Source organism: Mustela erminea, chromosome 1 (assembly GCF_009829155.1).
Source record: "Mustela erminea isolate mMusErm1 chromosome 1, mMusErm1.Pri, whole genome shotgun sequence".
NCBI lineage: Eukaryota > Metazoa > Chordata > Mammalia > Carnivora > Mustelidae > Mustela > Mustela erminea.
The window spans coordinates 124,333,166-124,358,282 of record NC_045614.1 but is presented as its reverse complement, the minus strand read 5'-3'; the positions used below and the strand labels follow the sequence as shown (position 1 = coordinate 124,358,282).

At 42.2% G+C, this 25,117-nt stretch overlaps 1 protein-coding gene across 1 annotated transcript in view; it reads right to left on the bottom strand.

Annotated features, from left to right (window-relative positions):
* Positions 1-254: 254 nt before the first annotated feature.
* NCEH1 (neutral cholesterol ester hydrolase 1) overlaps positions 255-25,117 on the bottom strand; it is a 57,801-nt gene continuing 32,938 nt past the window's right edge. The window contains exons 2-5 of the mRNA XM_032341103.1: positions 19,267-19,495; positions 17,152-17,221; positions 6,315-6,486; positions 255-4,001 (exon numbers count right to left, since the gene is read on the bottom strand). Of these exons, the coding sequence (XP_032196994.1) occupies positions 3,384-4,001; positions 6,315-6,486; positions 17,152-17,221; positions 19,267-19,495 (1,089 nt within the window). The 3' untranslated portion in view covers positions 255-3,383. The remainder of the gene's footprint in view (positions 4,002-6,314; positions 6,487-17,151; positions 17,222-19,266; positions 19,496-25,117) is intronic.

Sequence of the window (25,117 nt, the reverse complement as noted above, 5' to 3'; positions counted from 1 at the left end):
TAGTCTCAGGGCCTGCCTCACTTTTGCAAAGATTCTAGCCAGTCCGAGGCTGGTTTCCCCAATGTAAGCAGCACATACTGCATCCAGACATGAAATGAATGTCATCACGGAGGCCACTGACCAACCTCTCTGTGACTGAAAGGCAGCTCCGGGACTCCGGTGGCAGAAGATTTGGGCAGAGCTGCGGCTAGGGACCCGAGATACAGAGGGAGAGATGGGAACCAGAAAAAGAGACGAGAAGTAAAAGAGGCACATTCCCAGATGGAGCCATTTTATTTCTAAACTTGAGTCAAAACAGATACAGGCTTTCCTACCTCCACCCTGGATTTTCATCTTATAAAATAGATTTGCTACTAAAATCCTTCATAAAATCTGCCTTCCTCTTGGCAGTGGGAAATGAGCAAAAAGTCAAAGGTTAAAAGGTCATGCATAAAATATCACAGCCACCAAGATAATTATACAATAGTCTCAAATTCTTCACAAATCAATGATAAAATGTTAAGACTAATTTACACTCCACAATATTTGCAGCACTTCAAGGTTTTTTCTTCATATATTTATGTTCATATTTCACGAACAACAATATTAAAAAAGACTATCAACTTTTTTTTCATAAAATAGGAAAACAAAACAAAGCCATCATACTATAAAATTAATCTGCAGAGCATAAACTTCTTAATATAAGAACAAAAACTTGAAAAAAGAGAGAATTCACCCCCACACTAAAATATCTTCACCATAAACTCTATAGGTTTCCCCAAGGAGTTCTTAGCACTCAGATTTCTGGTTGGTTTAAACTCTCTTGTACCTACTGGTTTTTGTGTATCCTGACTCCCAACTGTTAATATTCCAGGGAGAATTTCAAAAAAAGAACTTCAAGCAAGGTCTGAGATAGGATCCAGTAACAAGTCATTGGACAAATTATTCACACACATTAAAGCTTTAATGAAACTCAAGTGTTTCATTTGAAACAGTGGTTGATCCTTTTTCTTTCACTGTGTGTTCATCCAAGAAAACCCTTTAAAGATCTAGAATCATTTGGTGTCTGTAATTACCATAGCATTTAGCTCCTAATTCTGGGGGGAAAACATGCCATTTTAAGAAACTTTTTGCATGTATATTTTCCTTTATGTCTGGAGGTCGATAACCTCAAAATAAGGCCCAGACATTGGTCCCTTCAAATGGTATTTAAAAACCCCAACAGTATTAAATGAGGAGAGTAGCTGTCAAAGAGTTAAGAAACAAAATCCTGTTTTTTTTAGAAAAACAAAATCTTCGATGATACTTGTGTCTATGTATACGAAAAAATGACCTACAAAAAAACCCCAGAAAACAAAACAAAACAAAACAAAAAACCAAAACACTAGAGAAGTCAATATGATTTGTCAGACTGACAAAATGCTTGGAATTTACGTTTGGAAGGGACCTCGTAGATTAACTCAAAGTAATTCAAAGTGCTGATTTTAGAGGGAAGGGAAAAAGGCCCAGAGATGGTAAATGACTTATCTCTGTCCATTAGCATGTTAATCTGCATGATTATTTTTTATATACACAGAGGCAAACACACACACACACACACACACACACACACACACACATTTTATATATAAAATGCTACTGGCTTATACAATAAATGAAAAATAAGGGTGCACATTTTCACTGATTTCAATGCAGAGGTGGTTAGTGCCTCCCTTTCAAACGAGTGAGAAGCTTTCACTTCCTCTCCATCCTCTCCACTGATGGACAGGCCATATCATAACCAGGCTGTCCCATTGCCCTCTGCAGCCCTTGCAAAGAATGGGGGAGGTGTGGGGGGGTGCAGGTGTGTGTGTGGCGGGGCAGTGGTCAGAGTGGCAGGAAGGAGGGCAGAGGTACTCAACCCAGAATCGGAGTCCCTTCCTATGCCAAAGATGTTCCCACTGGCAGTGAAGGCTTTACACGAAGTCAAGCTTGGGGTATCGTAACTTCGAGACCAGGCTGGAAGGAGATAAGAAGAGGTGAAGGTACCAGGTGCCAATGGATGCGTCACCCAGCAGAATATGAGCTAGTGTTCCTCTGACCACAGAGGAGGGCAGAAACGAGCAGTGTGTGTCTTACTGAAGTTACTGAGCTATAAACTTAGACGACTTTACCGGGTGTAGTCACAGTTTCTAATTATTTTAATTTGTGATTGCATATAAGCATCAAAATATTTAAGCCTAATGTGTAGTAGTATTAGTAGCTACTTTACGTCTTTCCATAAAATTACATGTGGATATAATTCTAAGGTAGTTTCTTTTTTAAAAAATATCATTATTTTTAATATTCATTATAGACATTATTTTGAAAAATCTTAAGTCTAGCTGTATATATTAACATTAAATAACTTAAAAAAATAAACAATACATCATATATACCAAAATAGCCCCATTTTAAAGCCATGTAAGTGAAAAAATTGAGTTTTCAAGAATAAACTAGACCCTCTGAAGATATTTTTCATAATTTCAATATTAAATGTATCTTCTTTCCTGACTATGCCAAATATATTACACACTGCTTTTGGTAATTTACGTCAGAAGTATTACTTATGAAAATAAATAGGTCTGTTCGTTTGTCTGTTTTTACTTGTTCTGTACTAGAAGATTTATCCTAAATCTAAATGAATTTGCTCCCAGAAGATCTCCCCAATGGAGAGAGCATACCCAAAAAATGTAGCAATGTACAAGATTTCCAATCCATGCGACTATATTTTCTAATAATAGTGGTAGAAAGTAACTTTCAAGTATTGTTCTAACTCGACTGGACTTAGAGATAGCTATCCCATAACATCAACACTCTAAAGGAAGAAAGGCATTTGAGAAACTTGTCCTTGCTAGAACACCTTGGCCGAAATTCCCATAGGAAACAAAACCATCTATCTGTAAAGAACAGAGGGCACTTGGTACCCAGCACTGACCTTTATGTGCACACAGGTAACACTGCTCTGAATTTAAAGTAGACCCTAGCAAGCTGAAGAAGAGCCCACATTTTCTTTACTCATTAAACGTCACTATGTCATCCACAGCTGGAAGAATTTCTTCTAGAAAGATTTTCTTGAGGAAGACAGAACCTAAAGCTATTTCAGCTCCTTGTCCTGTTCTCTGCAGTCGTGAGTATTGGTAGTAGTTTGGCTAAAACAACAAGAACAGAGAGACTGGCCCGCTTTGAGAACCAGCCTCAGACATTTTGTACGTACATTAGTTAAGCACATTTCCAGAAATTAAATTCACACAGGGTATGCAAGGAATAGAGATTACGTCACTCACAAGTCACCGGGGGAAATCAGTCAACTAAAAAGTGCATCAATTTCCGAAGCAGGTGCAGGAGGTCAAGAGGGGCTCACACATTCTAGAAATGTGACTCGTTCACAGGTTTTGATCCAGCCACTTGATGTAACTATTCCTAGTCCGGATTCCCACTGAGAAGTTGGTGGGCCAGCTGGTGAAAATCATGCAGCCGTGGAAACCATCCTCATAGTGATCAAGGGTCACCTCCACACCTGCGCTCTCCAGACGCTTGGCGTACATGATCCCATCGTCTCTTAGGACGTCGTACTCACACGTCAGAATATAGGTCTTTGGGAGGTGCCGCAGGACTTCCTGATCAGCGATGAGAGGGGCTGCCCGGGCATCCAGCAGCTGAGGGATCTCCCGCACAATCCTGGCATTGCCAGTGGTCTGCATGACGGGCCTGTAGCCCTTTGTGATGGAGGCCGGCAAGAGGGACGTCCAGTTTAGACGGGCCCTGAGGGCAACAGCTTCTTCCACGTCAAGAGAAGTGTGGTTGTTGACTATCATTGCCTGGACAAAGTCATGGTTGCCTTGGAAGTAGTCTACCCAGTACTTTACCATGACGTAACGGGGTAGGATCGGCGTGTTCACATTTTGCTGGTAAGAGGGTGTGTTGAAATCTAAAGCTTGTAGGACTGGGTAAATTAAAGCTTGCACCTTGAACTTGTCTTTGAGGTTGGCATCTTGAGAAAACTGGGGAGGAGGAAGCAAACACATTATTTCTTTTGGCATGGCTCCTTTCATAGAAATCACACCTTATATAGTAGCTTGATACCTACCTTACTTTAAACCAAGCAGAGGATAAAAGTGTGAAATTTCCACCAGCCATGGGATTAAGTAATGTAGTTTAAAAAATAAAACTCCCGGGGCGCCTGAGTGGCTCAGTGGGTTAAAGCCTCTGCCTTCAGCTCGGGTCATGATCCCAGGGTCCTGGGATCGAGCCCCACATCAGGCTCTCTGCTCAGCGGGGAGCCTGCTTCCTCCTCTCTCTGCCTGCCTTTCTGCCTACTTGTGATCTCTGTCTGTCAGATAAATAAAATAAAAAATCTTTAAAAATATAAAAAATAAAAAAAATAACACCCCCACCACCACCACTGCCCCAATCAAGCTGCTGGATATTTACTGAGAAAGGTATGATGTTTGAATGAACCCTTCAAATGTACACCATCTCTTAGGTCTTTAAACCCCCACGCACACTTCACTTGTCTCCATTCTTTGGCAGTAGCACACTCTGCTGGATACGACGGATGGATAACCTATGAACCTTATTTAGTTCACTATGCTCTGCAAGGCCCAAAAAAGGCAATGGCTTCCTGGAGAGAAACAAACTAGCTGACCCTTCCAGAAGAGAAGGGTAGGAAAAGCTAAAGGAACCGATGATGGGACTCCAAAGTGTTGGAGCAGGACCTTAGGATATCTCCTCCGATGAGCAGTTAGTGTTCACGCTGGGTGAGAGAATTTAAATGGTGTTGGCAACGTGCCTTCCATTCTCTTTAATGAGCGTGCACCCCAGAGTTGAGGTTGAAATGGGAACGTCAGTGCATCCCCTACCTCAGCAGATCTCAAATCCCCTATGCCCCCGCAAAATGCAAACATACTGCTTCATTTTAGACAGAGTTCTAGTATCTAAAATGATATATATTTTCATTTTTTCTTTTTTTGAGTCTGTCAAAAATTTTTTATTTATTTTTATTTATTATTTATAAATTAGTATTATTTGATTTATTTATTCAACAAGTATCTTGAACTATTTCCACACATTATCCTCCCCTCTCAGCCCTTATTCATATATTTTTTCAAAGACTTTTTTTTTCTGGTTTCTTTTTCTTTCTTTTTTTTTCCTCTCTGAAGGGCAGCTAACTAGGACACTGTGTTTTATAGCAACTAAACAATCTTCAAGGTCACTTTAGCCATACAATTTTGTTTCACGCAGGAGTTTAGAACCCCATCCCCAGGGAAGATGAAACTATTCTGTCAAAGCAAAAGGAAATGATTGGTTAATAGTTCTTTTAATATGTGCCAGGAATTGCATATACATCATTTCACAAAATTCTGGCAACAGCCCTGCAATCATATGGTATTATCCTCATTTTCCTGAGGCTTAGAGATGTTAAGGTGCTTGCCCAAAGCCCTGTAGCTCTCAAAGCAGGGGGACTGGATTCCATCCCAGTTCTGTCTCATTGTGAAGCCCATGAGGCTCTCCTCAAGGACTAGCACTTTCTTCTTACCACACTTGACACAGGTATAGCAAACGTGCCAATGCCAGAGAACAAAGTTCTTCACATGCAGAAAGGAGAAGAAACCGAGGTTTGCCACAGATAAAAAGGCAGATGCTATCTGGGATACCAAAAGAAATTTGGAGGCGAGAAGACAGAGCTGCTGTTCTAAACTTATTGAATCCATCAGAGGAAAAAGATGTACTTATCTTTGAACTTACACAGCTGCCCCAAATTCTGGGTGCTCTTAGAGCTAGGTAGTTTTCAAAGAATTAAACAAGTAAGCTCAATGAACTTGTAAGATAACATTTGAAGTGGCTGACCCATTTTCATTTTCTTCTTTTATATTTAAAAAAACAAACAAACCAACAAACTTTGAGGAATGCTTTTTAACTTTTCAATTTGACTCCAAGTTCTAAGGAAGCCACCTCAGCATTGGAATTTAAGCACACAGACCCCTATTTTGCAAGTCTGACACGGACAAGAAGCCGGGGATACTTGATTTCCATGCATAGCCCTGAGCGGCAAGAGAGTCCTATAAAACATCAGCCCTTCTTTCATAATGGTCGTAATCGGGGCCTTTCTGAGGACAGAGAGATGACACTTTTATCACGGACCTCTCTTCCTACCTCAGAAAGATCAGCGTGTTCTCCAAGTGCCGTCATCTGAATGACGTGGCCCATTACTGACCAACCCACCTGCTCCGCCTTGGCCATACCTGGTGGAGAATCTGTCCGTCTGCAGGAGGTGAGCCAGTGCCCTCCCACCACCAGCACCACAGGGCTATTACCTGTTGGCCCACAGCAGCGGCCAAATTCCCACCAGCACTGTCACCAGAGATGCCAATTCTGTCTGGGTCAACCGAATACTTGTGTAAGACTTCCGGCTGCAGGAAATACTTCGTGGCATGCACAACATCATGAATCTGTGCAGGAAAATAAACCTTTGGAACTAGTCTGTATCTGTGGAGACAAAAGTGGTATTCATTTAAGGACTTTACCAAGTCTTTCTAGTCCATTTGAAGTTTAAGGGGAAACTGGTTCTTTGGACACAGAAATAAACAAGTGAGGCATTAAAATACATCTAAAGGGGCCCCTGGCTGGCTCAGTCAGTAGAACATGTGATTCTTGATCTCAGGAGTCCCACATTGGGCACAAAGCTTACTTTAAAAATAAATATAATATTTCTTATTTATTTTTCGTCAGAGAGAGAGAGAGAACACAAGTAGGGGTGGGGGGGGGGGACAGAGGCGGAGGGAAAAGCAGGCTTGCCGCTGAGCAAGGAACCTAATGTGGGACTTGATCACAGGACCCTGGGATCATGACCTGATCCAAAGACAGATGCTTAACCGACTGAGCCACCCAGGCATGCCGAACCATTTATTTTCTTGCAAATAAAAGAAATACCTAGTTTAAGAATGTAATGATTTTGTATTAGCAGTAGTCCTCTCCCTCTCCTTTTTATTTTTATTTTTTTTTTAATTATCAGCCTCCAAACAAAACAAACACCTAGGTCACCACCAATGGAAAAACAAAACTTCGAAGTTGAAGGTGGGTGTTATTAAGATATGGGTAGAACCACAATCGATTCTGAAATTTTATTTCTTGAAGTCAGTGTTCCAATTTACAGCACCAGTGAGTTAGAAGGTAACATGGCAACATTAACCATTTCATTAACCTCATGTTTAATGCCTCCATGTGGTATCCTTTATGATTTACTTGAGAAATATAGTAAAACTGTACTCCAGTGAAGAGTACATTAAACCCAGGCAATGAATTCACTCCCTAGGAGGCCGAAACGGAAAAGCTAGTTGCCAACCAGCAAAGAGGAAGCCAAGTCTGCAAGACAGAAGACAGGCCCTCTGGGACACTTCTGAGGCTTCTCCTATCACTCCACTTTGTAATACCAGAGTCCCTTTGGGATCCTACTCTGTATACTTTGTAGGATTCCTATGCTCTTAACAGTTCCAAAGAACCCAGTTTTGTCAAATGCCCCCCCCCATAATATCATCTTACAAATCCATATTTGCTGATAACCTCGACCTGGAGGATCCTCTCAATCTCCTTTTCTTATTAATTCTCACTCATCCTTTAAGCCTTACCCAAGGGTTTGGACTCCTCCAGGTAGAGGTTCTGGACTAAAGCTCTACTCACTTCTGGGGCTGAGCTAGGTACCACTCCTTGATACTTCTATGTGCTGGGGTATATTACTGTTCTTTCTGCCTCATCATAAAATGATTTCTTTATGGACTTCCTCTAAAGAATGTGTTCTTTGTTTTATTCATCACTGAGTTCCCAGTATCCATCAATGTGCCAGGCACATAACCAACCACCCATCCAGTAAAACCTTTTTGAATATTCATGTACCTTCCTTTTGCAGACAAAAGAAACTGAGGCACCTGCAAGTTACATTATTTGTAAAATAAGTCAAACACAGATAAAAACAAGGTGGGATAGAAACCAATTACTTAATTAACGATATTAAGAACTCAGGTCTTGTAATTACCATTTTATAACTAACATACTTATTCTCGGAAACTAATTTTCCCCCACCAAGAATCCAGCTAATTAATTAAATATTTTGACATTCAGTACAGATACAATCAAGTGGAGAAATATTTGTGAAATACTACAAGAACTAATGAACATTGATCTGGTTACTCAAGAATGTCAGAATTTTGAAAATTCTAAGTATGATAAAAAAAAATTCCCTTAGTGGTTGCCTTATAACAACAAACTGATTTTCTGACTTTTTAATTTTTCCATCTGTGGATCAATTAATCATCCTAAATGGTTTTTCTCCCTTTGAATTCCATTATGTCCTAGGGCAGCTGCTGTATGTACTACTACTCTTGGTTAACGAAAGGAGTAGGATTACACCATTTTGTCCACTAGATGGCGCCATCTCACATGATTCCATTTACCCCCAATTCCAGCACAAGATCTCAATTTTTGAACTTCAGTTTTACCAAGCTGAATTTTTTTTTTAAGATTTTATCTATTTATTTGAGATAGAGCGACAGAGATAGTGAGAGAGAAGGCGAAAAAGCAGGCTGTCGGAGAGGAAAGAGAAGTAGGCTCCCTACAGGGACGCCCCCTACAGGGAGCCTGATCCAGAATCCAGGGATGATGACCTGGGCTGGAAGTTGATGCTTAACCGGCTGAGTCACCCAGGCGTCCCCAGGCTGGATTCTTAATTCTTTCAATGAAATAAAAACAAATGCACTTCATGACTCAAGTTGTGACAATAAAGGCTATTCTATCTCAACAAGATTCCATATATCACAATAAACTGTTTTCCAGGTAGCCAGGATGTCAGAACATATTCTACCGGTACACAGACATGAATTGAATCTTCAGGTGTTGTTTACCCAAAAGGCCTTAGGGACTTTGAATCAAGGGAAATCGGTACTCTTAAAAAAAACCTTGGCTATTGCCTCAATCTTGCTATTGCCTCAATCTTACCAGTCTATTAATAATTGGCTCAGATAACAAAGTAAACAAAAGACAAACAGGTCATAATAGAGTCTTCCTGGTACTCTGAAACATTTGTCTCCTAGTCCCTCCTACCTTTATTTGAGCTGGAAACTTTCTCCAGTTTTATTCGATAAGGGACACAATTTTCATAGATTGGAAAATAGAGTGAAACTATATACTTCTGAGGTCACCTTGTGTAAGATAAGCCTTCGAAGTAACTTGAAATGGACCTGAGAAGTAGAGCAAAAGTGCTGTAATATTTTTGTAGACACAGAAAACTTGGAGTCAGGAGAAAATTAATGAGTGCCAGAGCCAAAGAAAGCAAGTATATATCTATGTACCTGATCCTTTTGTTTAAAGATACATTCCTGCGAAGTATGAAAGTATGATTCTGACTTTTTAAAATTTAAAAATGATAGATCTTGAGTTAAAGCACCTGATGAATTTGTGGCAAATATGGTCTTAATTTGCCCAACTCACTGCGGGGACAGATGACTCTGCAGAGTGGGCTTCTGCCTATCTGTTATGGCACACGCCTCCTTCTAGCAAAATTTGGTTGTGAACTCAGGAATGAAGCTTAATCAATTTAATAAACGCATACTCTCTATAAAAATTATCTAACTCCTGCTAGGTGAGGCACCCGGCCAAGTACTCTGCAGGTGTGTTTCGCTCAAATCGCAGGGCAAACCTCTGGGTTTAAGAATGAGAACGTGAGGGGTGCCTGGTGGCTCAGTGGGTTAACCCTCTGCCTTCAGCTCTGGTCATGATCTCAGGGTCCTGGGATTGAGTCCCGCATCGGGCTCTCTGCTCAGCAGGAAGCCTGCTTCCCTTCCTCTCTCTCTGCCTGCCTCTCTGACTACTTGTGATCTCTGTCTGTCAAATAAATAAATAACTATATAAATAAGAATGAGAACGTGAGTGGCACCTGGGTGGCTCAGTTGTTAAGCCTCTGCCTTGGGCTCCCGTCTTGATCCCAGCATTCTGGGATAGAGCCCCAAATGGAGCGCCTCACTCAGCGGGGAGTCTTCTTCTCCCTCTCCAGCTCCCTTGTACTTGTGCCCCCTCTCTCACTATCTCTCTCTCTCTGTGTAATAACTAAATAAAATCTTCCAAAAAAAAAAAAAAAAAAAGAATGAGAACGTGAGGCTCAAGAAGGATGTGTGACTTGTTGGGACAGCTGGTACATGGCAAAGCTGTGCAGTGAATTGACCACTGACTTCCAAACCCACGTGTGACCCCTGGCTTGGAAAACATTCTCCTTCTTCAAAACTCACAGCCTTGTCAATGTGCATGGGTACGTGTGCTTTCTCATTACCCCACCCCAAGAAATTCTTAGAACTACTTCTGACATCCCGGAGCATGATTTCCATGGTTTTGCAATATTCTCAAACAAACCACCTACTGTCACAGTGCCTGGAACATGGTACATCTTTAATAACATACTTTTCTTCCTTCCACACAAAATTTTATACCTTTTACATATAAAATATGTCACAGAGCACTTTCTGTGGTGAGAAAAGTAATAAGCCATATGGCTTTAAAAACATAAAAAAAGAAATTGTTCCTAACCCACCCACTCTCCAGGCACATCTCCAGGAACTCTACTTCTTGCATTCTATGCATAGCTCCGAAGTTTCTCAACTCTGTGTGCACCTCAGGATAATCTTGGGAGCTTTACAAAAACACAGAGAGGTTTGAGCCCCTCTACAGAACATTCCAATTGGGGTGGAGCCTTGCATATCTGTATTTGAAGGGAAATTCCCCCAATAATTCTAAGGCACAGCCAAGACTTGGAAATATCACTGAGTCTAGCCAAACTGCCACTGTTCTCTGAACACATTTCCCTGTTCCCATTCCCAGTGCTTTGGTCTCTCCATCCTCCGTGCCCTTCCCCAAGGAAGTCTTCATCCAAAGTGCCTGTCGTTTAAGTCTCATCTCAAATGCCGCTTCTTCCGTGAAACCTTTGGAGAGCCCAGGAAAAGTCACTGTCCTTCCTTGGAGTCCTCAAAGTCTCTCTGACAGTAGTCTCTGTAATCTCTCTGACATCTCTGACAGTCTCTCTGACATTGAGGACACCTCTATTTCCTCTACTAGTGGAGGAAAAGTCCACATACTACAGTTTGACGACAGTCCCTGCGATGGTTTGATGGTCATTCAAGCAAAGGAGAGCTGAGATTGGCGAAGGCTTAGCCCATTGGGTAAGAAGGGCATTCAAGAGAAAGGACAGAGGTCAAGGTGGTTTGCCAAAATCCTGGGAGTGATTGAGTCTACAACTGTGATTCACTGGGATCAGTGTAAGTGAAGTAATTCTTGGAGCACGGTTGAAGACTTTGGGAGACTTCTCTAGTACATAGCGGGGATCTCCCTGGGCTCTAGGCCTGGATCTAAACAGCCTCCTTCCATTCAGATGTAAATTTGCCTTTGACGTCAAGGGTAGGCCCAGAGTTCGAGCACTCTCCAGTGGGTCTGGAAGCCCAAGGAGGCTTGGTGCCTCCTCCTCCTGGCCTCCTTTCTTTGTGTGACTTCAGGAGCTAAACATAGCTTCCAGGAGCTCAGGTGTGGGTGGCACTGAGCTGCACACCCTCACTGTGCTTCGCAGTCACAGGTGCTCTCTGAAGCTGCAACACAGACTTGTTGTAAAAGCTCTGACTGTCCCCCTTGTCCTCCCGCCCGCCGCTGCCCTGAAATTCTTGAAGACCCAAACCACAGGAGAGAAGCCAATGGATTTTTCATATTACTAGAAAACAGAGCTGGGAAGACATGAGCTGAATATGTGTAAAAAGGAGAGATTCATTAGTCGATGACAGGGAAGAAAATAAAACAAGCTACTTCTTAAAAGAAGCACAACATTAGCTTTCTCTAGTTTTAAGTTATTTGTGATGTGGGTCTTTAGATTTGCTCAAGTTGGCTCTAAGTGTTCAGCAAATCTTTCCTTACTGGGGGAGGATGCTTAGGAATTTGGTCTGCCCACCTTCCAGGGCTGCCCAGGTAAGAGGGATGCACAAAGATTTCTCAGCTCAGGACTCAGAAGAAGAGCAGAAAAAGGCATGGAGAGAAAGTCACAGCTGCGTCACCATTCACTCTGTGTTTTTCTGGAGACCTTATTCCTACAACTGTTTGCTGAAATGCGTGTTGTGCTGGGCCTGCTAAAAGCTCTGTGACATTGTCAGCTTGCACTCATCTAATTCTGTGAATTAAAAACAACAGAAGGGGGGCTTCTGGGTGGCTCAGTCCTTGAGCTTCTGCCTTCTGCTCAGGTATGATTCCAGGGTCCTGAGATCAAGCCCCACACTGGGCTCCCTGCTCAGCAGGGAGCCTGCTTCCCCCTCTCCCACTCCCCCTGCTTGTGTTCCCTATCTCGCTGTGTCTCTCTCTGTCAAATAAATAAGATCTTTAAAAAAATAAAAAATAAATAAAAACAACAAAAGCCTAAAAATCCCATTGCTTATAGCTATGTTAGCAGCAAATGCAGGAAAGTTCTTCGGCTTCTCTTCCATCTACTTTAGCAACATTCTTTACGGCTCTGTAAAGTTTTAAGACCACCTGATATTTGATAGAATGGGACTAGATCTCCATTTACATAAAACAGAAAGTTTGAGTGTAGTAAGGATTTAATTAAAAGCAAAACACATTTTCCATACCCTAAAAAGCAACATAAATGCCTTGTAGAACTTAATTATAGAATTAAGTAGATCTATTAAATAGAATTTAATAAAATTCAACATGCCTACTTTGCTATTATCTTGCATTTTATCTTAAAAAAAAAAGAAAAAGAAATCTTCTTTTCCTATTATGTCTTATGGTTCCGGCACTGTGTCTTATTATATAAGCTACATGTAAAAGGGTGCAATGTTACAGCTAAACTGCATTAAAATTTATGAAAATAGGTTTGTGGATACAAAACAGAGCCTTCTTAGATTATATAAATGAGGACTATACTTATGAGGATTTAGGACTAAGATACATGATACATCCGTGTATCTTAGGTAGCATAAGATGAACTTTTGCATTTACTTAACAAATACTTTTTGGGCAATTAATATGTAAAAACAGCATGGTGTCATAAAAGCAACTGAGCAGAGCGTGGCCTAGTTTGAGAACTTGAGACCTTTGTCAACCTTAGTTGCTGGGTCTGTCCCCAGAACTGTGCATGAGCCAGCAACAAGGATGGAGGCGTGCCAGCTCTTGGTACTGGCTGCGTGGGAGTGATTCCATTCCTGGGGCTGACCCCAGCCCTTGCCTACCAGCTTCCTCAGGCCGTAAGCCTCCCCAGGGCCATAACCCATAGGAAGCTAAGCCAAGCCACGACCACCCAACTGCTGTGGGCCTCATGGATAAGGAGCAATTGTCTCCACACTGCTCCCTGCTAGAAGGTGGGATTCCAGGAGAACCAAGGGTCTATCATCCTCCTAAGAGCCTCAAGATTATCTCCGTCTCTTTCCTATTTTCCTTAGTTATCACCAGAAAGTTCAACTATCTTCTCTTGTGTTTCATTCCCTTCGTGCTCTCTGCTTTCTCCCTTTCCTCCAAGCCCTCTCATTACACACACTGGACTCCCATGGTCAGTCCACTTTGTCTAACTAGATTCTGCTCATTCCTAGGAGCTCAATGCAAACACCACTTTCTTTAAGACATGAATTTTCTGACCTTTCAAACTAGGTAAACTCTTACCTATTTGATGCCTCTGTACTACGTAGCCTTCAACTTCACCTCACTTATCACAATTTAGCATTATTTGTTCATTGTTTATTTTCTCATCTAGACTGTAACTCCATGAGGGCAGGAATTAGGTATGTCTCACGCTGTGATGTCAGCAGAGTATAACATAGTAACTGGCACATAACAGAAATTCAATAAATATTTCTGGAATAAACGAAAGGGGAAAGAGACGAGCAGTGAGAGGAAATAATGTTCCCAAGTTAGAACTCTGAGTATACTTTCCAAGAGAAACACGATCCCATGATGTTGGCTCTGCCTCAACTACAGCACTGGTTATATGGCTCTTCATGGGCTAGCTAGCCTGGATTTTTTTTTTTTTTAATTTAACTTAATTTTTTCAGTGTTCCAAGATTCACTGTTTATGCACTACACCCAGTGCTCCATGCAATCCGTGCCCTCCTTAATACCCACCCCCAGGCTTACCAACACCCCCCCCCCTCCAAAACCCTCAGTTTGTTTCCCAGTATTCACAGTCTTTCATGGTTCCTCTCCCCCTCCACTTGCCTTGATTCTAACCACGTTAGCTCTTGATTTCTGCAAAGACGAGTGCTGTGAGCTCTACACACATGTTGATAAATAAATTGTCAGTTGGACCATCCAGTTCCATGGGCTAGAGCGCTAATCCTCCCTAACTGTCTAGTGCTTTCGTGTATCTGAAGCCCGTTTAGCTCAACTGTCCAGACTGACTCTTGCGACAGTTCTTGGCAGTCCCTAACCTAACTCAGAGTATGTTTACTTAGCATACTTGTTCTAAGTTTTGTATTGGGTGATGGGAACTGGAGGACAGAAGACAGGATTCCCCTTCCCAGTAGCTCACATTCTAGACGCACAGGACAGACTCCTCAGTCCAGTTAGCACATGGCACTAAATGATGTGGCTGAGGTCAGGCAGTCTTGGGAAATGGTACTTGCCTACCACAGTGATATGTCCCTGTGATAAACTTAGGGGTACCATACCACAGAGATGGGGCAGAATGGAAAGTTAAGATGAAAGTAGTCCCTTCCATATTTAAAAGAAATCTTCTTAAAATCATCCTATCCATCCTTATCTGTTGTGTGAGAAGCCTAGTCTTAACACCTATTTTACTTGAGAGAGATTCTCAAGGTGGAGACAGGCATACAGGAGGAATTTAGACATGCTGCCCACTGCTTGCACTGAAGCCCGGGATGGTAAGGCCCGTATGGAGACTCTCCAAGGTGCCAAGTAAAGCCGGCACAGTGTCCTTCCTGTCCTCAGGCCTGTGAGGAGCCGGAACCACGCAGGAAACCACTGGAAGGTCTCAGAGGCTGGTTCCGCAGCTCTGAGCTGTGAGACCTTGCTTCACAATGGGGCCCAGCTACTTCAGCAGACCCTGCTGTCCTGGCTGGCTGCCCAGGCGAGATGCCGGCCTTCCGGTGAAGGTTCCTGCATTATGAAACTGTGCCGCGGGCCCTCTGGTGGTCTGGGAGGCCGGCGGAGGGGCCAGGGCCGGCCAGAAGCTGTCCCGAGCTGTCTGGGAGGCAAATCTGCTCAGGAGGCAGCCGCAGCCCTGCTCTGGGTGACTCTAAGTCTTACGTTCAAGGGTCACTGCTGCCTAGATGACTTGGGAGACCAACCCTTCCGAGACTGTAGAAGAAAGGATTCCCTTACATCTCCAGTCTGAAGCAGGGGCACAGACCCACAGACCGGGAGAGCCATGAGCAGAACAGCGGGCAGAGAGGACGCAGTGGGGAGAGGAGAGCCGGTTAAGCTCGAGCATGGATGCTCGGCATTATCAGTGTCCTTCAGGACTGGCTGGACACTGGGTCCAAAAGTATAGGGGCCTCAGGACGTGGGCTTAATGCCACACTCTACTTACACAACTGGCTGGCTTTGTGACCTCATTTCCTCCTCTAAGAGAAAAATATCAAAACATTTATCTTGAACAGTTGATATGAGAATGAAGATAGACTCCTATTCATTCGTTCCATAAATACTGGTTGAACGCTCACTATCTGCCAGGGATGTTCCCAGGGGCCAGCGATTAACAATGAACAAAATGGGCCAAAATCCCAAAAATTTCTGACTCTGTGGAACTTACTTTGTCTATTTCAACCCAGTACAATAAATACCTAATAAGTCGAATATATGGTCTATCAGAGGTTGAGGGCAGTTTTGAAGAAAAGGGAAACAGGAAGATGATATTTGAATTAGGATCTGAAGGAGGAGAAACAATGTATTGTACCAGCACCCGCATAATGCCTGCCACGGAAGAGGCAGCAGGATTTTGTATTTTTGACATCACCACCATTGTAGTAAATCTTACTCATATTCTTCTGAATACCATTAGTAATGATGACTGAGATTTGTTGAACACACTCTATTTACAAGGTCTGAGTTACAGAATAGAACTCTAGGGGAATGACTTTTCCAACTCTGGATTGGTTTTTAAATTTTACTTGTTTTTAAAATTTTTAAATTTTTTTTAAAGAATTTATTTATTTGACAGAGAGAGAGAAAGAGAGAGAGAGAGACAGTGAGAGAGGAAATACAAGCAGGGGAAGATGGGAGAGGGAGAAGTAGGCTTCCACTGAGCAGGGAGCCTGATCCTTCTGCTGAGCAGGCAGCCCAATGAGGGGCTCCATCACAGGACCCTGGGATCATGACCCCAGATGAAGGCGGACATTTAATGACTGAGCCCCTCCCTACCCAGGTGCCCGGTTTTTAAATTTTAAAAGGCAGTAAACAAAATAATTTGCTGTAGATAACTGCATATTTTTCTGTTTCAGTTAATTCCTTTTCCAGAAATTTTTAAAACTAAGATAAAAAGATAATTCAAGGTGTTAGAAAGCTAGTTCAAGAAATTGCAAGTTGGGGGCACCTGGGTGTCTCAGTGGGTTAAAGCCTCTGCCTTAGGCTCAGGTCATGATCTCAGGGTCCTGGGATTGAGCCCTGCATCGGGCTTTCTGCTGAGCGGGGAGCCTGCTTCCTCCTCTCTCTCTCTCTCTCTCTGCCTGCGTCTCTGCCTACTTGTGATCTCTCTCTGTCAAATAAATAAATAAAGTCTTTAAAAAAATAATAAAAATTTAAAAATTTAAAAAAAGAAATTGCAAGTTGTATCAGAATCATTATATGAGAGAGTGAGAGAGCATGAGCAGGGGGAGGGGCAGAGGGAAAAGCAGCCTCCCCACTGAGCAAGGAGCCAGACTCAGGACTCCATCTCAGGACCCTGAAATCATGTCAGGAGCCTAAGGCAGACGCTTAACTGACAGAACCACTCAGGCATCCCCTATTTCTTTTTGAGAGAGAGTGAGCACGCGGAGGCAGGCGGGTAGTGGTGGGGTGGCGTGGAGAGGGAATCAGTAGACGGGTGTGGGGTTAGAGGGAGAGAGATCTTAAGCAGGTTCCACGCCCAGCACACTTAACCCACTGAGCCACCCAGGTGCCCCTCTATGATTAGGATTATTAACTTACTCAATGGAGACAATGACAGCATTCAATTCTTCAGCCATTGCTGTACAGAGCTCATCATAATACCGGATTTCTAAAAGAGACAAAGGAACAATCAGTACTAAACAACTTATTTAATAGTGTCCATTTTTAAATTCTGCTCATTGTGGATTGCTTTTAGACTTGGACTTAAATTATTCATAATAAAAATAATAAAAAGCAAATGTGAACCTATGTCTCATTTATAGGGTTACATATACAGAAGCAAATATGAAATCTGGTTTCTGATAAAATGTAATTGGTATAAAATAACAGGAAATCCACATTAGATTACCTTTTAATGTGTTTTTAAGTAACTAGACATTTATTTCATAAGAGACTATATGAAATACACCAAATTAATTCCAATTTTATAGCTCTTTCAGTGTACACCTTTCCAAAAATCACAGCAAATAAACAGTTTCCTCCTTGGAACCACAAAATTTTTGTTTTAATGCCTTCATTTGCTGCAATTCAATTGCATTCTTCCAATTTGAAGAACAGCATATTCTGTTTAAGCCAACATATAAAAATTAGAATTTTGGGAAGTCTTAGCATTTCTTAGAAAGAGGAGCCAAAGACATGTAGTGACAAATACAATTGTAATAACTACATAGCCACGTGCATAGTGTCTCCAGCCCGAGCTCTTCCTCTGGCAGGAGTGATCAGTCAAAATCAGGTAGACGAGGCCAGGTGGATTTGTAATCCATGTGATTCCTGGTACTTACCCTTCTTGGCCTCTAGTGGAATGTCGCACTTGGCAAGTGTCCAATACTATAGATGCAATCATTTCTGTTATTCACTTCTGTATCCTCATCCCCTAGCACATACTAGTATAACTACAGATACAGTTTTGCACATAACTGTTCGAATATTGGAAGTCTTGAACCCCAGAAAACCCCTCAGTCCTGGACAAACCTACATATTCCATAAACAACTGTTGAAAACATGAACCGAACCATGAATAAAAGAATCAATAATGAATATGAAATGGGATTACTAGAAAGGTTATCCTTTTTTGGCCTTTGCCACATTAAAAAAATGCTATTTAAAAACACAGAAAAAGGGATGCATGGGTGGCTCAGTCACTTGAGCATCAGACTTGATTTCAGCTCAGGTCTTGATCTCAGGGTGGTGAGTTCAAGCCCTGCATCAGGCTTCACGTTGGGTGTGGAGTCTATATTAAAACAAACAAACAAATAAACAAAACCCACAAACAAGCTCAAACAAGTTGTCATTACCTTTAAGCCTAGGAGATGCCAGGGTACCTGGCTGGCTCAGTTGTAAGAGCATGTGACTTCTGATCTCAGTTCATGAGTTCGAGCCCCCGTGAAGTATACTCAAATGAATAAAACTTTAAAAAACCCCAAAAACAAAAAACAGAAATCATAGGGGATGCCAGTAGCTTTGGGCTGAAGATGAGAAAGTAGCTCCGTGATAATTACAGGCCCTTACTACCTCCTTGGTATGCTTTCTGCTAGGCTGTTCCACTTGGCTGCCTGCCATTTTCAATGTGTTCTGCTCATGATCAAACACCAAAAAGAACATTCTTGAATTTTGCAACATTGTTTCCTTTTAATGCACCTTTTATATTTTCATCTTTGGTTTCATAAGAAGGTAAAATGTGGATGAGTTAACATGGATATTCTGAAGTACTGGTCCTACTTCATAGAAAATTATCTTCAAAACACAAGTCAGCAAAAGAGCTGCAGATCATTTCCTCATATTCTGTCCCAGTGAAACTCTGACTTGTTTTGGTGCCAAAAGCTTCTGTCAGCAATTCACTTAAGTTAGCCTATGATTCAGGTCACAGGACCTATTTTCAAAAGAGTCTGCCCAAATTAACAAGCAATAAACAAATGGGCAAAAGTTTTACGTAGGGAAATCATATAGTTAATCATCCAAGACAGAACATTTTCAAGTGTGAAAAGGAGACCCTGTGAATAATTCTGCTGGGATAATAGCAGCAACTGAGACTATTCAAGGGAACCAAATCAAACGGTCCTCCTCTCCTTACCCAACAAGGAAGTCAAGCTCAATCGCACATCTCTCCCAGGGCCAACCACAGTCCCCAGAGCCCCGGAGGTGACAAGGACATACTTGCACTGGCCAAAGCCCAGCCTCCTCCATGGATGTAGATAATGCTGCGTTTCAAAGGTTCTTCTGGCTTCGGGGAGCCCTCAAACACTCTGACTTCCACCCCGTCAAAGTCAGTGTCGGTCACCTTCACCTGAGCCGATGACCATGCGCTTTTCTTGCCAAAAGAAATGATGATAAAATTCAGTGCAAGCAGGTGATGGCTCAGGCCCAGGGAGTGTATCAGGTTGCTCTGCAGGGTGAGGGAAGGAACACAGAGGGAGAACACGAGTCAGCTTTGTCATACCCTCACCAACTCCTGGTGTCTAAATTATTACAAGCATCTGCCAATTCTCTTTAGGACTCACTGGCCACTTTCAATCCAATAACAAATTGGATTTGTTTGCAAAGCGTTTGCAAAGTATTTTCCTACAGGAGATTGTATTTTTTGGATCAGCTTGGAGAGGGACATTGGACAGGTCCCATCATTCCCATTTTATCAAGAAGACTTAGAAATTAAACAAATGTGAGCATTGAGCTGGCTAAGTGGTAATTCTGGGACTTGTGAATTTTAGGTTTTAGTCCTTTATTTCCCCCTCTCAATCAGCACATCACAGTTCTAATAACACACTAAGAATACAGGAAGAATACTTTATTTAGATGCAAATAAAAGATATGGAAATTTCATATTTACTCTAACTACAAGCATGACTTAACTACAGCATGTCTGTTGTTTTGAGAGTGAGGAAAGAAATGAGTGTACGAGAGGCCAGGAGCACAGGAAACTCTGGCCCCAATGTTGAGAAGCAGAACACCTCAGACATTACAGGAGCTTTACAGAAATGTGCAAGGAATAAACACTCTGCCATCACTTCCTCTTTAAACCCAAGGGCACTGAGCTCTGCATTAACTGACTGCAGGAAGTTATCTAGTTGGAGAAGGAACAAAGAGAGAAGAGACCCAAGTCACCTACCCAGCAAAGACCCTATAGAGTGTACTCCCTTCTTTCCACATCTTATACAAGGTCCTCCTGTTGCAAATACTTATAAAACTGACCTCCCTGTAAGGCTTAATGGCCATGTTTCAAATCCAGAGAACTGGAACCCATCAGGTAGCCAGGAACTAGTCCAACAGAGAGGCTCACAAGTGTTAAAGAATGACTGGAAACTTTCCTGGCACAGGGGCATGAATTTAGATACTGTATCTCCTAGTGGCTCTCCAACCTAGGGTAGAGAGTAACAGTGCCCTTCTGGAAAATATGAAACAGAACACTGATGATTAGTGAAATAGGGAATGCCATCATAAGGTCAAGGAAACAATGTTACTAGTAGCAGAAATCAGGACTATAAAAAGTCTTTGATACAGCATAATACAGCTTCCCAGTAAGGGCCTGCGGCACACTGATGTGCTGTAATTCTGATCCCCTCACCCCTGGGGAGCCAAGCTCATGAGAGCACCTTACCCCAGTGTCCCATATAAGATATTATTATTGTATATGCATGCCCAGCCATGAAAAGACTAGGAAAACACTGCATTTATATTTGCCATGTTCATGAAAAACAGAAACAACAGGCAATTAATTTAACCATGAAAAGCTACTCCAGAAATTTCATTAATATTTGTTTTTGGCAATATAAGCAGCAAATAAACATTAATAAAATAATTCAATTTCTATATCCATCAATTGCGCAAATTTACTGAAAAAGTTAAAACTAATAGTGTGCTTGCTATGAATAAATGTGTGTGCTATGAAATAAATTCACACACACGTAGACTTCAAACCATTAAATTAAGGTTTTTGGCGAATCCGGAAAAGGCAATCATTATTTGAGTTTCATGGTAAAATGTCAGCTTTCTTGGGGAATATTGATTTCTGCCAGGACATAGCTAAGAATCACTGCATTCATTAAGCATTCATTTCTAGAGTTTACACACAAATCCTTGTCAATATCGTTATCAATTAACCAAGAACACACAGGATCCATTCCATTTCTCACAGAACAGGAGGCTTGATAGGCATGAAATAATGAATGTTTACAAAGCAATCCCAGGCGTGGCTGTGTTACTTTCTGGACTATTTTTTTTTAAGTTAAATGAAGACTTCTGAATACTTAAGACAAAGTATATGTGAGTTTCTTCGACTACAGGAAAGCTGTAAAACAGGTGAATTGTCTTTACAAGCCAGATTAGAGAAGATTGATCATTTTACACAGGTTTCCTTTATGCACTGCATGCGCTCTGAGTGCATGAAGCCTCGACTCTGTTTGTCTATGCTTTTCCCAAAATACCTCCCCCGTGTCAGCTTACCATCATTCGCACTAATGGAAGTTCTGAACAACTACTGGCATTCCTCACAATGCTGCAGGGTGGGGTGGGGGGGCGGCAAGGAGCAGAAGGGTTGACTCAAGAAGGGACAGTTTATTTTTTTTATTTTTATTTTTTTTTAAAGATTTTATTTATTTATTTGACAGAGCGAGATCAGAAGTAGGCAGAGAGGCAGGCAGAGAGAAGGAGGAAGCAGGCTCCCTGCTGAGCAGAGAGCCCGATGTGGGACTCGATCCCAGGGCCCTGAGATCATGACCTGAGCCGAAGGCAGCAGCTTAACCCACTGAGCCACCCAGGCGCCCCAAGAAGGGACAGTTTAAATGGGAAAGACAGTAAGCAGATAGGAGTAAGATAGGGTCAGACAGATGCTAAAATAAAGTTGGGCTCATGTTTGGAATTGCACTGATAAATCAGAGAATGAAAAATAGTTACCTTCCAGAGAATGCCAAGATTATTTCAAAATTTGAAAACAGAGACACTCCAACAGTAATCTGTCACCAACCACTCTTACTATTACTATTGTTAATAACACGTCTCCCTGTCCGAGCACCTACAGGGCTAGGGTAGGGTAGACCTATTCAGTATGGGATGACTCTCGCATGTGCATGTGATATCATGTGGCATGATAAAATTGTAAATATTATCTAACTTTTTTTCTCCAGTACTTTTTCTCTTCTCCCCAATATTAGCTCTTCTCACTGCTCCCCTCCCTTCCGAATCTTTCTGTAGTTGTTACTTCAGGGAAAGGTATGAGAACAAATAGCAAAGAAGTAGGGAGTGACTTTATACTTTTAATTTTCAAAGCCTATATCCTTGGGAGAATTAAAAAACAGGCATTGATTTAGAAGATCACATGATGAGTAAGCAGTCTCCTAGAACGGAAGATCATTCTCCAGACTAGGAAGTGGGAGAGGGGAGGACAAAGGGTGGAGATGAAATGAGGAATGTGTGGGTTGATATTGGAAGAGATCCCTGAGACACACAGCAGCCCCCGGATAATCTGAGGAATCTGAGAGCAGTGGATATATGCCCTACGCCCAGACAGAACCTCGAAAGGAGGCCAGACCCTAGGGAAGAGTGGCTGCAAGATATATTTAAGACGATGGTGCCTCAAATGGCCTCAGAGTGTTCCTTGGGCTTCCACTAGTGCAGGAGCAGCTGAACGATTCCATACTCCAATAAAGGGATAAAAGTGGCAAGGAAGGGCTGCATGAGTGTCTTAGAGATGGACTTGAGAACACCTTTCTGTTAGCCGTGGTCCACTATATGCTCTCAAGGGTCCAATGAGGATAGAGGAGAGCACTAATGAACCTGAGGGTTCTTATAAATTAGAACAAAGGATACTCCAGGGCAATGCACGGGACTCAAACACCAAAGTCTGCATAGAACAATGATGTGAGCCAAGGATGAGTACCCAGATGGCCTCCCCATTCATTATGCCTCAACATTTTGTAAGACCCTCTGAAACCTAAAAGTAAATAGCACTTAGGGGGAATACCTAAATTTACAGGCATGAAGTTCTACCTTAAAAAGGTAGACTCAGGGGCACCTGGGTGGCTCAGTGGGTTAGGCCTCTGCCTTTGGCTCGGGTCCTGGTCTCAGGGTCCTGGGATCGAGCCCCGCATGGGGCTCTCTGCTCGGCAGGGAGCCTGATTCCTCCTCTCTTTGCCTGCCTCTCTGCCTACTTGTGATCTCTCTCTCTCTGTAAAATAAATAAATTTTTGTTAAAAAAAAAAGGTAGACTCAAAATGACGTTTTATTTCTTGCATCCTTGAGTTTGTGAAGTGGGATTCAGATCCACCCCCCAAAACATTCTTGAGTTGAGAAAGTTTCCCAAAATCTCTTTAGAAGTAGCTGGAAAACTCCAGTAGCACAGAGAAGCAGGCCAAGTTTTTGGAGCCTCATAGGTTGAGAATTGACCAGTTGAAGTACCCTAGGGCAGTGATATAGGTCTTAAAACTTGCCTCCATAACCATTCCAGGATCTAGGGGAGAAATTCTACCTGAGGACATGGAAGGGATGAGGGTACCCACTACACCACGGTAGAACCAGACACAACAAAAAAGGTGAGCCACTGGCTCCCTACCCAGGCATGATGGCCAAAGATGGAAGGACAAACAACAATCAAGGGAAGCAAAGCAGAAGCCCTACTAGTTGTTTAATCAATATACACGTTAGTTGTTATGTTTGTGAATGGGGTTGTTTTCTGTTAACTCACTCAACATGTAAATTAGGAAGTCAGGGAGGCTGACGGGGGAGAAAGAGACACTCTCCAGAGCAGACGAGACACAAGGGCTGCAAATGAATAGCTCATGTCTGTGAACTAAGTAACACAAGCAGTCAGGGAGATAGACAAAAGGCTGCAGGAGCCCAGGAGCCCAGAGAAGGAAGGAATTAATTCTCCTTTTTTGTTTTTTTTTGTTTTTAATTTCTTTTCAGTGTAACAGAATTCATTGTTTATGCACCATACCCAGTGCTCCATGCAATACGTGCCCTCCATAATATCCACTACCTGGTTCCCCCAATCTCCCACCCCCCGCCCCTCCAGAACCCTCAGATTGTTTTTCATAGTCCACAGTCTCTCATGGTTTGTCTCCCCCACCCCAATTTCCCTCAACTCCCTTCTCCTCTCCATTTCCCTATGTCCTCTGTGTTATTTGTTATGCTCCACAAATAGGTGAAACCATATGATAATTGACTCTCTGCTTGATTTATTTCACTCAGCATAATCTCTTCCAGTCCCATCCATGTTGATACAGAAGTTGGGTATTCATCCTTTCTGATGGAGGCATAATATTCTATAGTGTATATGGACCACATCTTCCTTATCCATTCGTCCGTTGAAGGGCATCTTGGTTCTTTCCACAGTTTGGCGACCGTGGCCATTGCTGCTATAAACATTGGGGGTACAGATGGACCTTCTTTTCACTACATCTGTATCTTTGGGGTAAATAGCCAGGAGTGCAATTGCAGGGTCATAGGGAAGTTCTATTTTTAATTTCTTAAGGAATCTCCACACAGTTCTCCAAACTGGCTGCACCAACTTGCATTCCCACCATGTGAAGAGGGTTCCCCTTTCTTCACATCCTCTCCAACACACGTTTTTTCCTGTCTTGCTAATTTTGGCCATTCTAACTGGTGTAAGGTGGTATCTCTATGTGGTTTTAATTTGAATCTCCCTGATGGCTAGTGATGATGAACATTTTTTCATGTGTCTGATAGCCATTTGTATGTCTTCATTGGAGAAGCGTCTGTTCATGTCTTTTGCCCAGTTTTTGACATGATTATCTGTTTTGTATGTGTTGAGATTAAGAAGTTCTTTATAGATCCTGGATATCAGCCTTTTGTCTTTACTGTCACTTGCAAATATCTTCTCCCATTCCGTAGGTTGCCTCTTTGTTTTGTTGACTGTTCCCTTTGCTGTGCAGAAGCTTCGATCTTGATGAAGTCCCCAAAGTTCATTTTCGCTTTTGTTTCCTTTGCCTTTGGAGACATATCTTGAAAGAAGTTGCTGTGGCTGATTACTTCTGCTTGTTCTTCCTGGGATGAA